At 35.9% G+C, this 25,560-nt stretch overlaps 1 protein-coding gene across 2 annotated transcripts in view; it reads right to left on the bottom strand.

Annotated features, from left to right (window-relative positions):
• Positions 1-25,560, bottom strand: part of TRPM7 (transient receptor potential cation channel subfamily M member 7) — a 106,801-nt gene that overhangs the window by 67,369 nt on the left and 13,872 nt on the right. Inside the window, exons 2-11 of one of the 2 annotated variants that reach the window (XM_069596525.1) lie at positions 22,181-22,260; positions 18,529-18,567; positions 15,365-15,563; positions 12,948-13,161; positions 10,536-10,660; positions 9,598-9,769; positions 8,263-8,437; positions 6,861-6,984; positions 6,367-6,439; positions 5,029-5,129 (exon numbers count right to left, since the gene is read on the bottom strand). In XM_069596525.1, coding sequence (XP_069452626.1) covers positions 5,029-5,129; positions 6,367-6,439; positions 6,861-6,984; positions 8,263-8,437; positions 9,598-9,769; positions 10,536-10,660; positions 12,948-13,161; positions 15,365-15,563; positions 18,529-18,567; positions 22,181-22,260 — 1,302 coding nt within the window. Of the gene's footprint in view, positions 1-5,028; positions 5,130-6,366; positions 6,440-6,860; positions 6,985-8,262; positions 8,438-9,597; positions 9,770-10,535; positions 10,661-10,890; positions 10,966-12,947; positions 13,162-15,364; positions 15,564-18,528; positions 18,568-22,180; positions 22,261-25,560 lie in introns of those variants that run through there. The other variant, XM_069596527.1, reaches the window with a different exon arrangement.

Below are 25,560 nucleotides of genomic sequence, written 5' to 3'. Positions count from 1 at the left end.
CTTAAGAAACTTACGGGACAATATCAAATTGACTTAACACATTTTAGGTTCCCAGAAAAAGAGCAAGACAAAAGGGCAGAAATCATATTTGAAGAAATAATGACTGAAATGTCCCTAATCTCAGGAAGAAAACAGACATCCAGATACAGGAGGATCAGAGAGTTCCAAATAAGGTGAACTGCAAGGAGATCCAACCAGCCCACCCTAAAGGAGATCAGTCCTGGGTGTTCATTGGAGGGACTGATGTTGAAGCTGAAACTCCAATACTTTGGCCACCTGATGCGAAGAGCTGACTTATTTGAAAAGACCCTGATGCTGGGAAAGATTGCGGCAGGAGGAGAAGGGGACGACAGAGGATGAGATGGTTGGATGACATCACTGACACAATGGACATGGGTTTGAGTGGACTCTAGGAGTTGGTGATGGACAGGGAGGGCTGGTGTGCTTGGGTTCATGGGGTTACAGAGTCAGACACGACTGAGCAACTGAACTGAAACTAATAGAGACTTTCACAGAGATACATAACTGAAACGCCAAAAGTTAAAGACAAGGAGAGGATATTATAAGCAATAAGAAAGAGAGACTTTTCCAAACTAGCAAAAAATAAAGGGGTCTATCACTACTAAACCAGCCTTTCAAGAAATGTTAAAGGAGCTTCTTCTAAGCTGAAAAGAAAAGGTGGTACTTAGTAATAAGAAAACATATGAAAGAATAAATCTCAGTGGAAAGGTAAATATACAGTAAAAATAGTAAATTAATCACTTATGAAGTCAGAATAAAGGTTAAAAGACAAAAGTAGTAAAAACAGCCACGATTACAGTTATTAGTTAAGAGAAACTCACAGTAAAAAGATGTAAAATGTGACATGAAAAACAAAACAGGATGGGTAATATGAAAATGTTAGGATTTAGAATGGGATCAAAGAAGTGGTTATTAATATAAAACAGACTGTTAAGAGATATAAATTATCTGTAACTCTCATGGTAACCACAAAGCAAAAAGCTACAGTAAATATGCAAAACATAAAGAGAAAGGAATATAAATATATCATTAAAGAAAGTCATCAAACTATAAAAGGAGAGGAAGAGGAAAAAAAGAAAAGAACAGAAAGGAATTACAAAACAGCCAGAAAACAGTTAACAAAATGTCAGTAAGTACATACTTATAATAATTAATTATTTTAAATGTAAATGGACTAAATTCAACAATTCAAAGACAAAGAGTAGCTAAATGAATAAAAATGTAAGCCCCTATCTACATGCTGTCTATAACAGACTCACTTTAAATGTAAAGACACACAGACTGAAAGTAAAGAAATGGAAAAGGATATTCCATGCAAATGGAAACCAAACAAAAGCTTACCTATATCATACAGAGGAGAGTTAAAAAAAAAAAACTGCAATAAGAAACAAAGATGGATGGTACATAATGTTAAAGTGGTCAATTCAACAAGAAGACACAACATTTGTAAATATTTTTGTACCTAACATGGGAGCACCTAAATGCATAAAGCAAATAGTAACAGACTTAAAGGAAGAAACAGACAGCAGTACAAAACAATAGCCACTTACATAAATGATAGATCATTCAGACAGAAAATCAGTACGAAATCATAAGCCTTAAATGACAAAATAGACCCAAGGATTTAATACAGATATACCGAAAGTTCCTTCCTAATAGCAAAAAATACACATTCTTCTACAGTGTACACAGAAAATTTTATAGGACAGACAATGTTAAGCCACAAAACATGTCTTAATAAGTTTAATAAAACTGAAATCATATCAAGCATCTTTTCTGGCCACAATGATATAAAACTAGAAATCACACAAAGAAAACTGGAAAATTTTAAAATGTGTAAAGATCAAACAACATACTACTCAACAACAAATGGGTCAAAGAAGAAATCAAAATAGAAATAAAAAATATCTTGAGACAAAAATGAAAATATGACATACCAAAAATTTATGGTATACAGCAAAAGCAGTTCTAAAACGTAAGTTCACAGCGATAGAACAAAAAATGTCTCAAATAACATAACTTTATACTTCAAGAGACCAGAACAGAAAAGAATTAATGATACTCAAAGTGCAGATAGAAGAAAGTAACAAAGATTAGACAGATATAAATGAAACAGGTTGAAAAGACAACTATAATGAAACTAGAGCTAGTTCTTCAAAAAGATAAAATTGAAAGCCCAAACATTTGGAACTTAAAAGCTTTTGTAAAGCGAAGGAAACCATCAACAAAACAAAAAGACAACCCTCAGAATGGAGGAAAATATCTGCAAAGCAACTGTGCATGCATGCTCCATTGTCTCTGATTCTGTGACCCTACAGACTGCCAAGCTCCTCTGTCTGGGGTTGCCATTTTCTCCTTCAGGAGATCTTCTCCACCCAGGGACTGAACCTGCATCTCCTGCATTGGCAGGCAGATTTTTTACCACTGTGTCACCTGAAAAGCCAATTATTAGGGAAATGCACATCAAAACTACAATGAAGTATCCCCTCAACTGGTCAGAATGGCCATCATCAAGAAATCTACCAAGAATAAATGCTGGAGACATTGTAAAGAAAAGGGAACCCTCTTGCACTATTGGTGGTAATATAAACTGGTACAGCCATGATGGAGAATAGTATGGAGGTTCCTTAAAAAACTGAAAATAGAACTACCATAATGACTCAGCAATATCACTATTGGGCATACACTTAGAGAAAAATCATAGTTCAAATAGACATTTGTACCCCACTGTTCACTGCAGCATTATATGAAACAGCATTATACGAAACAGCCAAGACGTGGATAAAGAATATGTGCTACATATATATATATGGTGAAATATTACTCAGCCATAAAAAGGGATGAAATTGAGTCATCTGTAGTAATGTGAATCAACCCAGAGTCTGTCATACAGAGTGAAATCAGTCAAAACAACAAATGCTGTTTATTAACGTATATATAAGGAATCTAGGAAACTGGTACAGATGAACCTATTTGCAGGGCAGGAACAGAGGCACAAATATAGAAAATAGACATGTATGAACACAGAGGGGGAAGAGAAGGTGGGACGAATTAGGAGTGTGGCACTGAAAAATATACATTACCATCTGTAAAACAGATAGCTGGTGGGAAGCTGCTGTACACAGGGAGCTCAGCATGGTGCTCTGTGATGACCTGGAGGAATGGGATAGGGGGAGTGGGAGAGAGGCTCAAGGAGGGGATATATGTGTGCATATGGCTAATTCTCTTTGTTGTACAGCTTCCACTGACACAACAGTGTCAAGTAATTGTAATTCCAATTAAAAAAGAAACTGGCAAGCCTTTAGCTAGACTCAAGAAGAAAAACAGAGAGGACTCAAATAAATAAAAAATGAAAGAGATATTACAAATGATACCAGAGATATAAAGGAACATAAGAGGTTAACTGGAATGCCATCACCTCCACTAGCTTTGTTCGTAGTGATGCTTTCTAAGGCCCATTTGAATTCACATTCCAGGATGTCTGGCTCTAGGTGAGTGATCATACCATCATGATTATCTTGGTTGTGAAGATCTTTTTTTGTACAGTTCTTCCCTGTATTCTTGCCACCTCTTCTTAATATTTTCTGCTTCTGTTAGGTCCATACCATTTCTGTCCTTTATCGAGCCCATCTTTGCATGAAATGTTCCCTTGGTATCTCTAATTTTCTTGAAGAGATCTCTAGTCTTTCCCATTCTGTTGTTTTCCTCTACTTCTTTGCGTTGATCACTAAGGCAGGCTTTCTTATCTCTTCTTGCTATTCTTTGGAACTCTGCATTCAGATGCTTATAGCGTTCCCCTTCTCCTTTGCTTTTCACTTCTCTTCTTTTCACAGCTATTTGTAAGGCCTCCCCAGATAGCCATTGTACTTTTTGGCATTTCTTTTCAATTGGGATGGTCTTAATCCCTGTCTCCTGTACAATGTCACCAACCTCAGTCCATAGTTCATCAGGTACTCTATCTATCAGATCTAGTCCCTTAAAACTATTTCTCACTTCCACTGTATAATCATAAGAGATTTGATTTAGGTCATACCTGAATGGTCATGTATGGATGCAAGAGCTGGACTGTGAAGAAAGCTGAGCACTGAAGAATTGATGCTTTTGAACTGTGGTGTTGGAGAAGACTCTTGAGAGTCCCTTGGACTGCAAGGAGATCCAACCAGTCCATTCTAAAGGAGATCAGCCCTGGGTGTTCTTTGGAAGGAATGATGGTAAAGCTGAAACTCCAGTACTTTGGCCACCTCATGCGAAGAGTTGACTCATTGGAAAAGACCCTGATGCTGGGAAGGATTGGGGGCAGGAGGAAAAGGGGACAACAGAGGATGAGATGGCTGGATGGCATCACCGACTCCACGGATGTTGAGTTTGAGTGAACTCCGGGAGATGGTGATGGACAGGGAGGCCTGGCGTGCTGTGATTTATGGGGTCGCAGAGAGTCAGACACGACTGAGCGACTGAACTGAACTGAAGAGGTTAACATAAAAATTATATGCCAAAAAACTGGACAACCTAGAAGAAACAGTTAAATTCCTAGAAACATAAACTTACCAAAACTGAATCATGATGAAATAGAAATTGTGAACAGACTAATTAGGAATAAGGACCAGATAGCGTCACTAGTAAATTTTACCAAACATTCAAAGAAGAATTAATACCAATCCTTCTCAAACTCTTCCAAATTTATCTTATGAACCCAACATTACTCTGAGCCCAAAATCAGACAAGGATGCCAGAAGAAAAGGCAATTACAGGAAAACATTCCTTACAAACATAGATGCAAGTTATAGAATTTTTAGAGATCTATACCTCATTAAAAAAAACACAGTTTTTATCAAGAGTAAACAGAACTTACTAAATTCTAAATGGATCTGGATGCTGCAGAAATGTTATTTACAGTAATTTTGCACTTTTGACTGACAGGTAAAATGTCAAGTTAGGACACAGTTTCAGCAAATACTGTGTTATAATTTAGCTTAATTACATTGCTTGTATACATTATTTACATACCAGCCACTGCTGCCCATAAACAAATACATGATTTTTGGCGATGTCAACTCTATCCCATGCCAATGTAAGGATGAGCTGGTCAAATGCAGATGCATTAGTGCCTAGTTGAATAAAGAAGTTGACAAGTTCAATTAACTTATTTGAATTTTTTGGCAAGTACATTTTCGTGCACATGTTTAATAGGATGAATTTATAGAAGTCAAACTGCTGTGTAGGATATATAAAGTTTTTGATACATTGCCAAAATAAATTCCAGAAATGTTATACCATCCATCAGGAGTATACAAATACCGAGTAGGAGGATAAAAAGCTTTCCCCCACCCCCAATTTATAGGGTTTCTTTAACATCTTTCTATCATTTTCAAATTTCCACATTTCTGCTAATATCTATTACATAAATTCTGACTCATTTTTCCATGGATTATTCATCTGCTTATCACTGATTTTTAACACCTTCTAGTGATCTTTCCACATTCCTGTTCTTAGTTATCTCATCTATAAAATGAGGAAAATAGGAAACCTGACTGTTAGGGCTGCTGCAAGAGTAAACAACTACTAAAGCACAGTAGCTAGTTCACAGAAAGAATACAGCAAATATTAGTGCTCTCTTTTTATTTGAAGTATGAAATCACACCTATTGACCTTTCCCTTTATGGTTTCTAGGCTTCCTATTATTTATGATCTTTATTCTTAGATGATGTAAACATGCTATATTTATTATAGTATTTTTAAATGTTTGATCTATTGGCAATTTATTATGGCCTAACATTTGCAAATTCTTGTGAATGATAAGACAACACCCTCTTGCTCTGCTTCTGCTACCTCATTCCATACTGTCAGGTATTTAGATGGAACATTTTAGTTTCTAATTTTTGAAAAGATTTCTCACTATAACACTGTTTATCAGCTGGATGCCTTTGGAAAGATAATGAGAGAAAAACAATTCAAGTGAATGTAAGATAACCCTTCAGTCCTAGAAGATACAAGTTTTCTTTCTAAACTTTCCTTCCTGATAAAAATCGCATATTTAAGAATGCTATTTTTAATTTCTATCAATTAATACCTTATTACTTTTAAACACTTATTTTTTAGCCAATTAAAAATGACACATTTTATACATCCTTAACAAGATAACAGGCCTAATGGCATAAATCCTAGTTTGAACTTTTAAAACAATTATATAATATAAAGACAAAAGCGAATTTGCTGTCACAGAAAGTGAATGCTATGTCTTTTACAAAGAAAATTATTGAAAAATTCAATTCTCAAATTAACAAACACTAACTTATATAAAAAGACTGTAAATGAAAGACCTAACAAATAAATTTGAAACCTTACCTTTAAGCAGTGCAGTAAGTATTGCTACATCTATATCTTGATGTTCATCTGATCCAATGTGGAAAACAGTGATCTATTTAAAGATTAATCCATAATATTATGCATTTACATTTTAAAAGCTAAGGCATAAAGCAAATAAATCACACATAAATCACAAAGTAATTTAAAAGTACATGGTATATACAATTTTGGGGGGTTGGAAATATTTCATTATAATAAAAAACCCAGAAAATTAAGAATCTGTATAATTTACCAAATAAAATTCAAGTATATTCAAACCTTTACTATTTTTCTAACTGAGAATTCTCCCTGCAGTCCAGCGGTTAGGACTCCATGCTTTCACGGCCAAGGGCCTGGGTTCAATTTCTGGTTGGGAAACTAAGATCCCACAAGCAAGAGGGGTGGCCAAAAATTAATTTTTTTTAAAGTATTTCTCTAGTTTAGAATGTGCTTTGAATGAAATAAAAAGGCTTATTCTGATGAAATCTACTTACGAGCTCCTTTCTTTTCATACATTCCATTAGTGTTTGAAATAAATGAACTGCTTCACTCTGGCCAAAGTTAAATGTTTTTTTGATAGTTGAAATAATATCGGGCTCTGCTGCATCAGGAAGATTCCTGAAGTAAGAGGAAACACAACTTAATCCACTGACTTCAAATTCCATAATTTAAAGACTCTAGTATCATCAAGTTACTGGTAGACAGGCAAGGCATTTAAAGATACTGTATTAAGTACTTGGGAAAAAAATTAAATACTCGACCATCAATGAAATCTGCTTCATTAGACTCCCACTACAAATCACAAGGGTGAAAAATGGAAAATGGAGTGATTTTTCTCTTTGAATTATTTCCAGCTTTTTATTATAAGGCATGTGAATACATTATCAGTACTCACATTCTATAAGATTTTGTATAATTTTAAGATATTATGATGTGTAAAGTAGTATTTCACCAAAATGTGTTAAATATCAGCACATTTGCATTTTTCTTTTTCTCCAGGTAGAATATATTTACATGGCTCAAAAGTTTGATACAAAATATAAAGATGTGGAAATTCATAGTGAATGTGTCCTTTTCACTGTCTTCCATCAGTCCGTCCCATCTCAACTGCTCTCAAGAAACACTATTAACTTTCCAGGATCTCTTTCCACACACACAATTATTCTGCTGCTTTTCTCCCACATAAAAGGCACCATAATATATGTTACTGTATATTTTCCTTTTTCTACATATATAGTTAATCTTCTCAAGTCTACTAAACAGATTAAAACTATACATAACTGCAAACTATTCCACTGTACAGATATACCATGTTATTTATCTAGTCCCCTTGATATATGCTCTATATTATTCCAATCTTTTATTATCACAAACCACACTGTAATGCATAACTTTATGTAAGTTACTTCATATGTGTACATTTGTAGGAAAATTACCAGAAATAAAACTATCAAGTCAAAAGATATGTGCCTCTGTATATTTAACAGATATTGCAAAATTGTCCACAATAAAGACTGTTATATTTTAATTCATTCTAATAATGTGTCAGACAGGCCTTTTCCTCAACACTTAGGAAGGAATTTTCATGTTCATAAAACACCAAAATGAATTTAATATTCTAGAAGCCACAAGCCTCTTTACGCAAGGGTGCACAGTTGTGTCCTACTCTTTGTGACCCCATGGACTGTAGACCATCCGGCTCCTCTGTCCATGGAATTTTCCAGGCAAGAATACTGGAGTGGGTTGCCATTTCCTGCTCCAGACTCAGGGATCAAATCTGCATGTCGTTCATCTCCTGAACTGGCAGGCAGATTCTTTACCACTCCACTACCTAGGAAGCCCCCACAGCCCTCTTTACATGAAATTATTAAAAATATGTTGCAATCATACACTTACCCTCCTTCTTCTGTTTGCTTATGAATATATGCTAGTAAATCTGCAGCTCTGCCTGTTCCTTCACATACGACGACTGGAACAGGAGGACTTTCCTGAAGGTATTCTAAAACTGTGAGGATAACATTTGGCCCACCCTCAAATATAAGTGCCACCACAGGAACACCTTGACCAATTCCTTAAAAAAGTAAAAAGATTAATTATGATATTAGGCAAAATTCAATCATTTAATCTTATTTTTTTCTCAATCAAAAACAATAAAAAGCCAAAATAAAATATCTTAAAAGACTGTGTTGAATTAAAGTACTTGACATGATACTAGTCTGATATAAGTACTAAAAAAATTACTTTTATACTGACTTTTAAAAGTCTGTTCTAAGTAACAAAATTAGAAAATTCAATATATAACAAGGCACACACTGGAACATATGTTCACTGAAAAGCAATAACTATTTTACATATTTCACTACTTTAACTCTTGATTAGAAATTAAAACACCAAGTTGGTTTTCAGTTTGCTTTTTAATATGGCTTGAGTTAAACTTCCAATGTTTCTATTTTTAATCACTTATTCCAAATGCATTAATGCCAGAATCAGGATTACATAAACAGAACAGATCAATAAAATCCATTTCCTCTGTAAGAGTAACAGAAAAGAAATTTAGTGAATACCTTGCCTAGTGAATACCTAGTGAAAAAATCCAAAATATAGGTATTTGCAAAGTTCTAAAACATTCCTAAGTTTTAGGAGATGCTATGACTCCATCATAATTTGAAAATACTATCCTGTAATTTTTGTACTTATATTTCACTTCATCATAGATCTCACCTTCTTGGTGTCCTAAAATTATAAAGTTTCTTCTTAAAAATCTAGATGTTGAACCAGAAAGTCTGACCATGGTTGGAAAAGAAGACTTGTGTCAAGAATACCAATTTTTAAGACATATCTATCAAAGAGTGATACCTACTTGTGTTATCAACTTTAAGTAAAGTGATTCTTACTTCACAATAAAGTATGTTTTCCCTCTACAATCCTGAACTTCAAAATCATGTACTGGAATATAGCATACATTAAGAATATTTCTGAATTCCCTGAGATGCAATGGGATTACAGTAGCAACAAAGCTTCCAATGAACTTTTGAGGCTTTGGCCTTGATATTTGAGTATCCGGTTTAATCTCAAACTTCCTTTCCTAGGTCTTATTTTGTGTAAGGTCAGTTACTCTTTGTTGTTTTGTATGTCATCCTGCTACTAAAGAAATGAGGACTTAACGAGCATTCTGCTGGCAATTAATACAGCCCAGAATAATTTTAACAACAAATTTATAAATGCCCTTACTAGCATGAATTCTTTGCTGATTAACAGTTTTTTCAAGTTCTCTTCTAAGTCTGACTTCTGCTCCATACTTTCCAACAGTGCCATCATCCACCAATATGAAATGGGAATGCAGATTATTCAGAACATTCAATTTGCTCAGAGGGTTCAACAAAGTTTGGTAAGGAGCAACCACCTAAACAATAGCAAATATGAGAGTTAGTGGGTAGGATTAAATATAACATAAAGTAAAAACAAATTTTGAAATAATCTGTAAACGCAAAAATACAAAATATGAAAGAAATATGTATCAAAAAGCATGAGCTTTTAAGCAGCTGAAGATTATTCAATAATGGGTTAAACCAAACAATTACATTTTGGCTCCACTGCAGAATAAATCATATTTCATCATCCCATGCAAAGGAAACAACAGCAAATAAGCAAATAAATAAACAATGTTAAGAAACTCTCAGGTTATTAGGGAATAAAGTGCAATATATAAAGGACACTGAATAAAAGCAGTTAAATGTCATATTGCTACTTTTCCAGTCATAAGTAGAATCTTTAAAATTGATGTTAGAAATTTAATTGCATTTGAAAATGATCATTATAATTAATTCCTTTTTAATAACCTCTTGAAAAAATATCTACAACCAATTCGCATGTCTTTAACCTACTTGAATAAAACACTAGCATTTGATTACTTTCACAGACAATACAATTAATTCTTAACATCACACAATCATTAAAAACTTAATTACACAGACTGGCATGATATGGAAAAGGTGTGAAACAGTTATACAAAAAAGGGCAGAAACTAAATGTACTAACACTATAATCACAACTGTTTAAATCTATCATAGTGTTTTCAAAAGGACTGTAGTATGATCATGAATATTTTAGGTTGACTTTGCTGTTTCAACATAAGCTTAAATAAAAGAAATTTTAAAAAACACTCTTACATCTCTCCCAACAAGATCATTTCTGTTTTCAATCACTCCCCATGGAGCTATTCCAATAGTGCAAATCTTTCGAGATGATCTGGAAGCATGTTCTTTAAGGGCATCACCAACATGTTTTGCCACACCTGTTCATACAAAATTAAATTCACTTTATTTGAAAGTCTTTATTGTGTTCAGAACAATCCTATTCTCAGTAACGTTACAACTGGTGTTAGTTATTTTTACATATACAAGATAAAAAGCAACAAAGTCCAAAAGACAAACTCAAAAGAAAACACAAGGACGGGAAAAAAAAAAAAACCCACAATGTCAAACCACTACAACTGCCTGAAACACACGTAAAACTAACTTTTACCATGTTGTTAGGCCTAGTCTCCTCTCTTAGATTCCTCATGTTAACTGTAGTTTTTGTTACTGCTCTATACATCATCTAAAAAAAAAGAAGAGTATGGCTCAGGACTATAAGCAAAACACACACACTCAGAAAAAACTACAACAGTTTTCCAACTGAGTCAAAAATTGGGAGGAAAGTATACAGAAAAAATGATTCAAAAGAGCACATAACTTCTCATTACCACTTGTTATGGACTGAACAGTATCCTCCCCAAAATTCTTATGTTGATATTCTAACCCCAGTACCTTAGAATGTGACAGTATTTGGAAATAGGTTATCGTGTGAAAATGAGGATGTTAGGGTAGGCCCTAATCCAATCTGGCTGGTGTCCTTGTAAAAAGGGGAAATTTGGACACAAAAAGAGACACCAGAGATGCACATGCAATGGGAAAGGCCACAAGAGGACACAGTGAAAAGATGACCATCTGTAAGTCAAGGACAGCTGCATCAGGAGGAACCAAACTTGCTAACATCTTGATCTTGGGTCTCCAGAACTATTAGAAAAGAAATTTCTTTTAAGCCTCCCAGTCTGTGGTATTTTAACAGCCCTAGCAAATCAATGCATCACTCAATTAGATTTTTCATTTCTCACATGGACTACTGAAATAGTATCTTCACTGTTCTTCCAATGGCTACCTTGCCTGTTTATAGCCTATTTTTAAACCATCATTCAAGATACCTTTGCTCCTGTCAACTCTCTGCTTAAAACCTCCCCTTCTAATTCAGATTAAAAGTCAAAGTGCTTATAATGGCCTGCAAGGCCTTATATGATCTGTCTGTTGCTCCTGATATTCACCACAAACCCCATGTCAACCCCACCATCACCACTCACCTGTAACTTTCTGATCTCATCACCCAGCAGTCCTTGCTCATTCTACTCAAGCTACACTGGACCTTTCTTACTATTTTTCCAATACTTTCCATTTCTTCTCCTTTAAATGCTCTGTCCCACATTATTCTTAATCTCATTTGCTTCATTTCCTTCCACTTCTACTCAAAGTTACCTTATGAACGAAGCTTCACTATCCCTCCTCTACATTTTATGTGTCTCTCAAAGCACTTACTATTTAATTTATTATACATTTAGTTATCTGCTTGTTTTCTATATCTTTCCCACTAGAATATAAGTTCCATGAGGGCAAATATTTTGTGTAATGATATATTTTCAGTGGCTAGAAGAGTGCCACAATAAGGTTCAAAAAACAGTTGCTGTTAATGAAACAGATTTTTGCAAACTAACAAATAATAAGTATGTTTTACTTTGGATATTAAAATTAATTTGCCTTCCTTCCATCCAAACTGTGTATGTGATAGGAAAGACTTAGAATATAAGATTATATTAAAAATTAATTTCAAAAGCTTTTTTTTACCACTGTCTAGGCAATGAATTGCCATTCTTTTCTCAATTTACCAGCAGTCACAAAGTGACAAGAATAATACTTTGCTATACAGTAGGAGGTCAGCAAACTTTTTATAAAGGACAAAATTTTAAGCATTTTAGGCTTTGCAAGACATACAGTCTAAGAATTATCCACCTCTGCTTTTATAGCACAGAAGTGTGATACAAAACCATACAAAAACAAATGTGGCTGAGTTCCAGTAAACCTCTATCTACAAAAACAAGGAGTAAGCTGGATTTGGTGCAGGGAACCATAGTTTGCAAACCCTTGCTCCAAAGCACATTATTCTTGGGAACTCCCTGACGGTCCAAGTGATTAGGATTTGGCACTGTCATCACAATGGCCCAGGCTGGGGAACTAAGATCCTGCAAGCCACAAAGCACAGCCCAAAATAAAGTCTTAATTAAAAAAAAAAGTAAATGATAAACCATATTATTCTTTTAAAAGAACAAACAAAAACCAAATTCGTTTTTCAGTTAGCATTTATACTTAAGAACTATAGATTACTTAACAGGAGACTAGTATACACTTACACTGTGTTGACTTTTCAAATATCTGATATTATAAAAATGTACAAACACATCAAATAAAAATTATACCAATTTTATTACTGTTTACCTGTGTTTACTCCTCCAGTTAAAATCCAGGCTCCGGTTGTAACTGCAGCTTTAATAAGACCCTTTCCAAGCAACTGCTTGATTTGTGGGTGAAGCTCAAACTTCTGCATGCCACCATGCACAGAGATAACAAGTTTGGGTAATTCCATTTGCCATTCTTTAAGCAGAAGTTGCAGAATAATTTCAGGTTTGGTGTCATATGATAGCCTCACATACTAACAAGAAAGATTTTTAAAAAATAGTAATTCATAAGTTTCATAATGTAGCATCATATGACTTAAGAAAAACTTTATTTGCATCAGATTATTATAAAATAGATTTCATAGGCTACTCATAATATATTTACACTCCTAAGAATAAGCAATAACAAACAAACAATTTTAAGGTTGGAAAATCATTCTGTAAGAGCTAGAGAAATAGTGGCACTCTAATTTTCAAATAAGATGTAAATTTGTTACTCTTTCTGATTATATAAACCCAATTACCATTCATCTGGTTTACAGATTTATCCACAGTATTTCTTGCTTTGTAAGAAGAAATCAAAAATATTCATATCAAATCTATAATACTCAGATGTTGGGGGGAAAAAACAATGCTTTTAATCTTCTCCAATAAAGGTTCTTTCCAAAACAATATATTAACCATTCCTTTACAAACAGAGATCAAACACCAAGGAAAAATATCCCAAAATATCATAAATTATATAAAACTGAGAAGACTCCAGATTCCTTTAAGAATGATTTGTAATGAAATTTCTTCTATAAGACTTTAAGCATTAGCTTTGTTTAACTCATCACTATACTTGAGTACATTAAGTAGTGCCTGGAAAATAATCTAAAGTTAATAAATTTAAGAAACAGATTATGGCACTTCTCTGGTGGTCCAGAGGCTGGGAGTCCACCTGCCAATGCAGGGACACGGGTTTGATTCTTGGTCCAAGAGGATTTTACATGCTGTGAGGCAACTGAGCCTGCGTGCCACAACTACTAAGGCCACACTCTACAAAAAAGAGTAGCCCCTGCTGGCAGGAACTAGAGAAAGCCCTCATGCAACAATGAAGACCCATCACAGTCATAATTAAATAAACAAAATTTTAAAAAACCCAGATTATGTCAGTAATAAACGAGGAATGCCATTTTCAACAATGATGGACTATGTTGTTTTGGACCAACTCTGCCCCTGGGAACTAGAGAAACTAGATTAACGACCCCTGCTTTTAAGACATCAGTAAGCTACCCAGGTGTGACAACTTGTGTCAGGATCCAAGAGAACAGAAAACCCGGAGAGACAGGCCCACCATATGACACTGCTTAGCAAATCAAGGCAGGGAGAGAGCCAGGCACAACAACTTAAAAGGTAAAATGTAGACAAGTCTAAATGAATCATAAATTATTATTTGGGGATTTAAAGATTTTTATTGATTTATATTTAGCTGTGCCAGGTCTTTGTTCTGCATAGGCTTTCTCTAGTTGAAGCGAGTGGGGGCTACTCTTCACTGCAGTGCTCTGGGCTTCTCACTGTGGTACCTTCTTTTGCTGCTGAGCACTGGCTCTAGGACACGTAGGCTGCAGTAGCTGCAGCATGTGGGTGCAGTACTTGTGGTTCCTGGGCTCTGAAGCACGGGCTCAACAGTTGTGGCACATGGGCTTAGTTGCTCTGTGGCATGTGGGATCCTCCAGGATCAGGAATCAAATCTGTGTCTCCTGCATTGGCAGGCAGATTCTTTACCACTGATCCACCAAGGAGGATTAACTTGGGAGTTTTTAAAATACACACACACACACAAATAAAATTTATGCCAACAAAAGCATGTAAGTCACGAGGGAAATAAATGTTGTCACAAGTATTCTAAAGGTTCTTGCATTGACCAGGAAGTAGTAAAAGTACTAATCTGTAACAGTAACTAGTTAAATTTTATAGTATTTATAAAATTAATCTACAGAACAGAAAAATATATAAATAAGATAAGCAATAATTAAAAATACATTAACCAAAAAGATAAAAAAAGGGAACAAAGAGAAAGCGAAATAGTAAATGAAAGAGAGGTTCAATGCACCAAAACATAGTAATTCTATATTTGTGTGTACCAATACAAAGAACTTTAAAATAAAGAAATGATTAAAACTAATTTTCTGACACACTATTATATAAGCTGTCAGATAATAAACATACATTATTTAATTAACTGGCTTCCTGGGTAGCTCAAATGGTAAAAAATCTTCCTGCAATGCGGGATACCTGGGTTTAATCCCTGGGTTGGGAAGATCCCTTGGAAAAGGGCATGGAAGCCCACTCTAGTATTCTTACCTGGAGAATTCCATAGACAGAGGAGCCTGGTGGGCTCCAGTCCATGGAGTTGCAAAGAGTTGGAATTAATTAAAAGGTAAACGAAGTAAGACACTCTAATACACAACATACCTTAGCTCTGTAGGAATGAGAACCCCCTTGAAAATTTATGACTCCATAAGCATCCGTTGGGCTCTGTTCTGTATGTTTTTCCACAGACCACTCTTCTAATGTCTGATTAAAATGGTCACCCAATTTCACATCTGAGTATTTCATGGCAAGACTTGCAGTAAAACAAGCATGTTGCTTGACCAAGCGACCACAAAAACACCTAAGTGAAAAAAATAATAAAACTTTTAAAAGACCTTTTAAAAAAAATCAGTCAATGAAAAACTGTATGAAAATAAAGGAACTTTTGAAGAATATCCAAATAATCTGACTTTCTGATTTTAGGATATCAGTAAGTTAATATGCTTACCTTAGCGTTAAAATACTATAAATACATTAGTATTTAATGATACACGCTTCTATTAATAAACTTAGTTTGAGGCATCTACTTACTGGATGCCAAAACAGCACTGGAGATTGTATAAATGTTAGTGAACCTGAAGAGAGATGAATACAAATGATCTAATTTGATAAATGGGAAAAAATATTTTAATTAAAAATAAAACAGGGCCTCAGTGACCTGCAGAAAATATCAAGCAACCTAATATACCCGGAGTCCCAGAGGGAGGAGAGACAGAGAAGGGGCAGAAAAGGATTTTAAGAAACAGTGGCTAAAATTTGGTGAAAAACGTGAACTTGCAGATATTTATTCAAGATTTCTGCTTTATTGACTATGCCAAAGCCTTTGACTGTGTGGATCACAATCAACTGTGGAAAATCCTGAAAGAGATGGGAATACCAGACCACCTGACCTGCCTCTTGAGAAACCTATATGCAGGCCAGGAAGCAACAGTTAGAACTGGACATGGAACAACAGACTGGTTCCAAACAGGAAAAGGAGTATGTCAAGGCCGTATACTGTCACCCTGCTTATTTAACTTTTATGCAGAGTACATCATGAGAAACGCTGGGATGGGGAAGCACAAGCTGGAATCAAGATAGCCGGGAGAAATATCAATAACCTCAGATATGCAGGTGACACCACCCTTATGGCAGAAAGTGAAGAGGAACTAAAAAGCCTCTTGATGAAAGTGAAAGAGGAGAGTGAAAAAGTTGGCTTAAAGCTCAACATTCAGAAGACGAAGATCATGGCATCTGGTCCCATCACTTCATGGCAAATAATTGGGGAAACAGTGGAAACAGTGTCAGACTTTATTTTTTGGGGCTCCAAAATCACTGCAGATGGTGACTCAGCGATGAAATTAAAAGACACTTACTCCTTGGAAGGAAAGTTATGACCAACCTAGATAGCATATTCAAAAGCAGAGACATTACTTTGCCAACAAAGGTCCGTCTAGTCAAGGCTATGGTTTTTCCAATGGTCATGTACGGATGTGAGAGTTGGACTGTGAAGAAAGCTGAGCGCCGAAGAATTGATGCTTTTGAACTGTGGTGTTGGAGAAGACTCTTCAGAGTCCCTTGGACTGCAAGGAGATCCAACCAGTCCATTCTAAAGGATCAGTCCTGGGTGTTCGTTGGAAGTACTGATGCTAAAGCTGAAACTCCAATACTTTGGCCACCTCATGCGAGGAGTTGACTCATTGGAAAAGACTCTGATGCTGGGAGGGAGTGGGGGCAAGAGGAGAAGGGGACGACAGAGGATGAGATGGCTGGATGGCATCACCGACTTGATGGACATGAATTTGAGTGAACTCCGGGAGTTGGTGATGGACAGGGAGGCCTGGTGTGCTGCAGTTCATGGGGTTGCAAAGAGTCAGACACAACTCTGAACTGACTAAACTGAACTGAACTGATTCAAGATTTATTCAAAAAGAAGGAAAAAGAGAACCATTCTCAGGCACATCACAGGCCTGCTGTTAAAACCAAAATTATAGGGGGAAAAAATCCTTAAAACAGCCAGAGAGAAAAAAGACCCATTACACACAGACGAACCACTGCACTAATGACAGCTGATTTCCCACTAGAAACAAGAGCCAGAAGACAACAGAATGGTATCTTCAAATAATTGGAATGAGAAAACTCAAAATTTCATATTCGGGGAAAACATCCTTCAAAAATCAGTAAAATAAACATATTTTCAGATAAACCAAGCTGAGAAAACTCATCTCCAGTATACCAGTTCAGTCGCTCAGTCGTGTCCGACTCTTTGCAACTCCATGAACCGCAGCACGCCAGGCATCCCCATCCATCACCAACTCCCAGAGTCCACTCAAACCCATGTCCATCGAGTATACCAGCATTATACCAAAAGCTAAAGGAAGCTCTTCAGCCTGAGTACAGACGCCAGATGGAACTACCCATCTAGAGGAAGGAATGAATAGGCCTGGAAATGGTGCAACAATTCAATATATGTAAATGAACTCATTCTATGTACTTCTGCTCTTAGCCTGCCAACCAGAGACCTTCTCTTCTTTCTCTTACATTCCTTCATCACTTCTTAAAGAACAACATTAGCCTTTAATTAGTTGCCTGAGTAAGAAACTTAGGTACCATCCTCCAATGTTCCCTTTCCCTACACACCACCAATCCTACTGAGTTTATCTGATTGATCCTACTTTTCAAATATGCTTATTTTTCTTTATCACCATAGGTAGTATCTTAATTCAGGCTCTTATTTTTTTGCCAGAATTACTCTAAAAACTTCCAAACTATTTTTTCCTCCCAAGCCAATCTCCTCAAAATGCCAACTGCTTTTATTGAGGGGAAAAAAAAAATCTAAACATGTTACTTCCTTATATAACATCATTTTAACATGAAATCAAAACTGTGTGGCATAGTATACAAAAAGTTAAAATGATCTGGCCCTACTTATTTCTCAAGACTCAAATCTTTCCAAAATCCACCTTATTAATACCTTCTACAGCTTGCAGTTTCCTGACATAACCATACTCTCTTTCACTACCAGGCCTTCCCACAAACTCCTCTCTGCTTTAAATCCCTTTCCTCAATCTTTACCCAGCTAATTCATATTCAACTTTAGCACTCTGCTCAGGTACCTGCACTTGAGTTTCAAGGAACTCTGCCTAATCCTTTACCTCCCAAGTGTAAGTTAAATAACGCTTAAACATAATGGCCTGTGAATTTTATCCCAGTGTATTCTGACTTTTTTAATATACTAGTTTTATTTTCCAAAATTTGTGCAATACCGTTATTATTATGATACTTACCTGACAAGCTGCTGACAAATCTGACATCCTGGAAGGCATCTATAAAACAAGGTAAATCTATTACTTAAAGGGAAAATCATTTTTCTTCTCATTAAACTAAACTATAATAATCCATTAAAAAAAAAGGACAAAACAAAGGAATATTATATATTTTTCAAGCGATATCTTAGGTCATTTGTACCTTTTTTAAAAACTCAGTTTTCATCTTTTAAATACAATTAGTTGTGTCATAAAACCCAGAAACTACAAAAGACAGATTTAACTACATTAAAAAAAAAAAATGTATATGGCAAAAACATGTCACTAATAAAAGTCCAAAGATAAACTGAGAAAAAATATTTATAGAGAAAAGGTTAGCTTCCCTAATATTATATTAAATACAAGTATAATATACAAAGCTTCCCTAAGATATAATATAAAAAATGTATTAACTTCCCTACTATAATATATATTTATCAAGTCAACATAACATGGGAAAATATATGAACAGATGTGTGCATGTGTGTTCAAGCACTCAGTCGAGTACACTCTGTAACCCCTGGACTGGGGGCCCCCAGGCTTCTCTGTCCATGGGATTTCCCAGGCAAGAATACTGGAGTGGCTTGTCATTTTCTGTTCCAGGGGATCTTCCTGACCCAGGAATTGAACCAATGTCCCCTGCATCTCCTGCACTGGCAGGCGGACTCTTTACCACAGAGCCACCTAGGAAGTCCATATGAACAGATAATTCACAGTAAAAACATACATATGAAAAGATATTTGATTGGAAGAAAATTATTTAATCCTTTAAGACAATATCTTGGTAAGAATATAGAAGAAAGTAGTCTTATATCTGCTGGTAGGAGTACAAATGGAGGGCAATTTGGCAATACTCATCAAAATGAAAAATGTAGATTCTCAAACTCTTAATTCCAGTACTTAAGAGTAAAGGTTAAAAATATCTATAGAATATGTGTAAAATAAAGTTATTCACTACAGAATACATTTGTCTAATAGCAAAAAAGAAAACAGGTTAGCTAAAATGTCCATCAATCAGGGAATATTAAAATTATGATCCAGATATATAATTAGTAAGGATGCAACAATTAAGAACAAAGAAGAACGTGATCTGGGCAATGTCGTTGGTGCTTTCTGGTTAAAAGACATGATCTTATAACAAAACCCATCTTTAATAACTAGTATGAAATTCAGATAAATCACAGAATATTGATTGAAAGAGACACTAAGGTTATGTATTTTAATGATCTAAAATGACATTTATAGAAATTACCAAAAACTGGGGGAATATTAAAGAATACAAAAGATGTTTTCTTAACGGTGATCAAATAAATGCAAATTTAATATATAATTTTCTATTAATCACCTTCTTGAAGATGATGGCTAACAATCAATATTCAGGCATTCTCATCACTACTGGTGACAATATACATCATTTTAATCTTCTGGAAAGCTTTTTGGCATTACATATATTAAGGGGGAATAAAACTTGAAACACAAAAATAGTTTTATCCACTAAGACCTCCATTATGAACTAATTTTAATTTAAAATAGGCTAAAAATTGAAAACAACTCAAGTGCCCAACAATAGGATACATATATGAATTGTATATACACCAACAGAGTATTAACTACTACTCTTAAAGGGATACTATGGAAAAATAAAGTTACTATAACATTTTGTTAAAAAAAAGATACAATGTTTTACATATAGACTGAATTTAGCAATATTTTAAAACAAAAGCTATACACTCAGTAAAGATTAAAAATAGGTGCAATAAATGTTGTTAATGACTGTCTTCAAGTTTTGATACTCTGAATATTAAGCCAACTTTCTACATCTCAAGTTTGCAAAATTTATCACGCACATTTCTCTTCTAATGAAAATTTGTATAAATGAGAGAGATACTCAATTTTTTTTGCCATTAATATAAAAAGAAATATTGAATTTCAAACAGGTTTATGTAATATACAAACAAAATATTTAGAAATTCTATTCAACAAATATTTACCGAGAATTCACTATGATGTCACAATAATAGGGACAGGTGCTATAACTTAATATACATCAGTTAATAAAAGACTGGGCTTCCCAGGTGGCTCAGTGGTAAAAGAACCTGCCTGCCAACACAGGAAACACCAGTTCGATCCCTGGGTTGAGAAGATCCCCTGAAGAAGGAAATGGCAACCCACTCTAGTACTCCAGGCCTGGAGAATCCCATGGAGAAAGGACCCTGGCGGGCTACAGTCCAGAGGGCAGTAAAGGGTCAGACACGACTGAGTGACTGAACACACACATACTGTAACTCAAAATAGTTAATAAAAGATTGCTTACTTGGCTTTATATTCATAAGAGCCATATATCAAATGGAAGTGAAAGTTGTAGAGAAGATAACTGCATAGAAAACAAGGTTTAATAGGAGACTGGAACGGTAAGACGACTAAAAACCCTGGTAAACACCTTTTTCAATTAATTTGTCCTAAGTGCCTGTGAAGAAAAGTGCTTTGTGGGACTTCCCTGGTGGTCCAGTGGCTAAGACTCTGAGCTCCCAGTGCAGGGGGCCCAGGTTCGATCCCTGGTCAGGGAGCTAGATCCCACATGCTACAACTAAGACCCAGAGCAGCCAAATAAATAAATAAAATTAAAAAAAAGAAAAGAGAAGAAAAGTGCTTTGTAATCCAGGAAGTAAATATATCTTTGATGTACCCTTTTAAGCTTTTTGCTATTTTTAGGTCTCAGGAAAAAAAGAAAAAAATTAGGAAAAATGTTTCTTCAATAAACACCTCAAGAGATCTTTTTCTTGAATTCTAACTCATGATGACCTTTACTTAAATTTTTTTTCTATTATCAATGCCATTTTTAAGACCAAAGGACAATCAAGAGATGCCAACAAATTTCTGGTGATGGGTTTTCCAATAGGTGCTCACCTATAGCTACATATTGGCAAACAAAAACAGCAACCATTAGGTTCATACCGGTTTCTTCAGCATAAACTATACTGTTGGGTACTCAGTATATGCCCCTTAAACAGATACATAAACTTTTTAAGTTCTCAGTATCAATAAATCAAATGTTTAAAAAAGAGACTTAACTGTCTGATCTTTGTAATACACTAGTATGATATGGAGAAGATCAGGGAAGGAAGAACACTCTGAATGAGAGGTTTCATGTTGTGAAATGTCATTAAGAACTGCAGAATGCTGATATCTTGCTAATACTATCTCCTCCTAATCTTAAAAGATTAACAGTAAACACAAAAATTAACAGTAACTGCTGCTGCTGCTAAGTCGCTTCAGTCATATCCGACTCTGTGCAACCCCATAGACAGTAGCCCACCAGGCCTCTCTGTCCCTGGAACTCTCCAGGCAAGAACACTGGAGTGGGTTGCCATTTCCTTCTCCAACGCATGCATGCATGCTAAGTCACTTCAGTCGTGTCCAAATCTTTGCAACCCTGTGGACTGCAGCCCACCAGGCTCCCCTGTCCACGGGATTCTCTAGGCAAGAATACTGAAGTGGGTTGCCATTTCCTTCACCCAACAGTAACTACAATTAATTATTAATAATTAATAATTTTAGTTTTTAATAAATAAATAGCAATGTAATTTACATCTAAATTTCTCTAAGAATTCAGAATAAAGAGAAGTATACTTACCTGTGAGGGTCTTTGGAACTTGGTATGATATATACACATTCCCTCTTGGTCAAAGTGCTTTCTATCCAGGATTTCTGGGACTAAAACAGAAAGTTTAAAAAGACTGTTTATAAATTAACCAATTAATATTACAAAGACAAATTTAATAAGAAATACATACAAATAATTCCATTTTTAGTTCACTATTTATTACATATGTTTATTGATGACAGCACACCTAAAATATGAGAATCATTCCATTTAAATCCACTGAGACTGAGATTACTAGTCAACAGTACTGTGCAGATACTAAATCAACAGTGCTATGCGGAGCCAAAAACCTCAAGAGGGGCTGGTACGATCCTGGGAAGTGGATCATTTTACAGCCAACTGTCAGAGACTTGCCAAGCATTCCCATGGCTAAGACTTTGCGCTTCCACTGAAGGGGGCGCAAGTTGGGTCCCCTGAGCCCTGGTCTGGGAACTAAGATCCCACAGGCCACATGACACAGCCAAAAAAAACCCCTAGATATATTCTGTTCTATTTCTAAGATAAATACGTAAAGTACAGGGGCATGGAATGGCTAATGGCACAGGCACCCAAAAATGCATCAAGCAAATTCTAATTGAAAGAAAAATAATACTAAAAAAAGAGAGATGCTAAACATCAATAATTACTACATGATTTCAAATGTCTGATTCACCAGATTGTTAGAACAATCTTAAATATGACAGTCCTAAAATGAATATAGCACAAAAATTAATAGGGAGAATAAGACAAATCTAGGATCACAGTGCAAGATTAACACATTTCCTTCAATTACTATAAATCTGAAACAATTTCAAGTTTAAAAGGTTTTTAAAAATTACTGTTTATACCACTACTTAAGTTTTTGCTTGGATCCCTAGCCTCTGTACCCTACTACCAGTGACTGATTAGAAAGAGATGGGGCATTATATATTGAAAAAGGTGAAACTCCATAAATTAGGACTGAGTAGATTAAAGATCTTGAGCTTCATCCTCCATATAACATATATATTAGATATATAGAAAATATTAAATATTATATCTCTAATGTCTATAGATATTACTATATATTCAATATAGATATTAGCACGCTCTCTATCAGAATCTCTTTTCCCTTCTCTACCTGGCTCTTTCTTACCAGGACAATACAAAAAGGAAGAGCCTATATTCCTTAATGAAACCTCTACAGTTCAGTGGTTAGGTAGAGGAGTTTCCACTGCAAAGGGTACAAGCCTAGCTGGAGAAATTAGATCCCATAAGCCAACCAGGGGGCCAAATCAAAAACAAACAAAAAAAAGGAAGCCCCTAGGAGAAGAGATATTCTAGACAGAATTATGATGGTAGAGTTTTCAGGTTCCTCTCAAATCCCTTAGATATTCTAATCATAAACCTTAGTATATCCTTTAATCTAATTCTGGTTGCAAAATTCTGTCTCTCCATTCAAAATGTCCATTTTCTAGGTCAATGGTTCTCCTTTAAATAGATTCACTTAAGTAGGAGCAAATTATACCATGATCCCCTAGTTACAAAAATCACAGGATGGGGACTTCCCTGGTGGTCCAATGGTTAAGAATCCATCTGCCAATGCAGGGGACACGGGTCTGATTCCTGATCTGGAAAGATCCCACATGCTATAGAGCAATTAAGCCAGTGTGCCACAACTATTGAGCCTATGCTTTAGAGCTTGGCAGCTCCAACTACTGAAGCCCATGTGCCTAGAGCCCACTGTGCAATGAGAAGTCATGCAATTCAAAGAAGAGTAGCCCCCACTTGCCACAACTAGAGAAAGCCTGCACCCAGTGAATGAAGACCCAGTACAGTCAAAGTAAATAAACAAATTTTTTAAAACTCACAGAATGCCCTCTAGAACCCATGACCCTTCATCAGTAAAATGTCCTATACTCTAGAGCTCATTTAACACAGTCCCTCCATCACCTTCTTATTCTAACTAAAGTCTGGTATTCCTTTGAAGAATCTGCTTTACCTACATACCTCTCAAGGGGGAAAAAAAAAAAATAGGACTCTCTTCAGATTTACTGTACTAGGAATACACCTGGAAAACCCAATCCTGATTCAATCCAATTCCCCATGTATTCCATAACTGCCTATGTTAATATGACTACAGGAAAAAACAAACAAAACACCACCCTTTGATTTCACTTTAAAACCTCAAATATCCCTTAATGATGCCCAACAGTCACACTGCATTTCCCTGGCCCATTTTCTCATTCTCCTATACGATTTCACACTATCTCCTCCTCTCCTCAAACCTCCAACCGTCATTCACCATTCTTACTCTCAACTGATGACCTACTTCCCACTTCACTCAGAAAACTGAAGCAAACCTGCCCACCAGAGAGGCTTACACTAAGATATGCAATCACCATTCCCTCTACTGCCTTATGCATCCACAGAACGATGGAGCCATCCCTAGGATCACAGTGCGAGCACTGTCCTGACAACCAAAAGATCGGGCCATGTCAGTCAGACTGCTGATATTACTGCTATCCTAACCCTTCTCTCACTCCAGAACCATAGTACACTGAAGGCAGGCAGCACATCTGGACTGGAAGACATTTATTCATGTGACTTCTGTTTGTAACTTTAAAAATAATCATTTGGTAGGCTGTTCTAACACATGATGATGTGAGGTTGAATTTTTACTAAAATTAACTTACACTTTAAACTCATGAAATTTCTATTATGCTCTTCTATTATTAAAAATCGCAGGGGGCGTCCCTGGTGGCTCAGTGATAAAGAATCTGCCTGCCAGTGCCAAACACACAGGTTCTCTCCATGGTCTGGGAAGATCCCATAAGCCACGGAGCAACTAAGCTGGTGCGCCACAGCTACTGAGCCTGTGCTCTGGCGCCCGGGTGCCACAGATGATGAGCCCACGTGCTGCAACTACCACAGCCCATGTGCCCTAGAGCCTGTGCTCTGCAACAAGAGAAACCACCACAATGAGAAGCCCGCAACTAGAGAGGAGCCCCTGCTCGCCACAACTGAAGAAAAGCCCTCTCAGCAACAAAGATGCAGCACAGCCAAAAGTAAAGAAATTTTTTTTTTAATGCAGGGACTTCCCTGGTGGTCCAGTGGCTAAAGACTCCGTGTCCCAATGTAGGCGGCCTGGGTTCAATCGCTGGCCAGGAAAACTATAGATTTCTTCACACGTTGCAACTAAAGATTCTCAGTGCTGCAACTAAGACCTGGCATGGCCAAATTAATAAATAAAACTTTAAATTATAAAAATGGGTTTATAATAACAAAAATTATACTGTGATTTATCTTCTAAAGGGTTGCTTCTCTCTTTTAGAAAAACTGGAACTGTGCTGGGGTGGGGGAGAACAGCTCAGTAATTGTACTTACTGCTA

This window comes from Ovis canadensis, chromosome 7 (assembly GCF_042477335.2).
Source record: "Ovis canadensis isolate MfBH-ARS-UI-01 breed Bighorn chromosome 7, ARS-UI_OviCan_v2, whole genome shotgun sequence".
Classification (NCBI taxonomy): domain Eukaryota; kingdom Metazoa; phylum Chordata; class Mammalia; order Artiodactyla; family Bovidae; genus Ovis; species Ovis canadensis.
The sequence above is the reverse complement of the archived record's forward strand: the minus strand, read 5'-3'. Positions and strand labels throughout refer to the sequence as shown.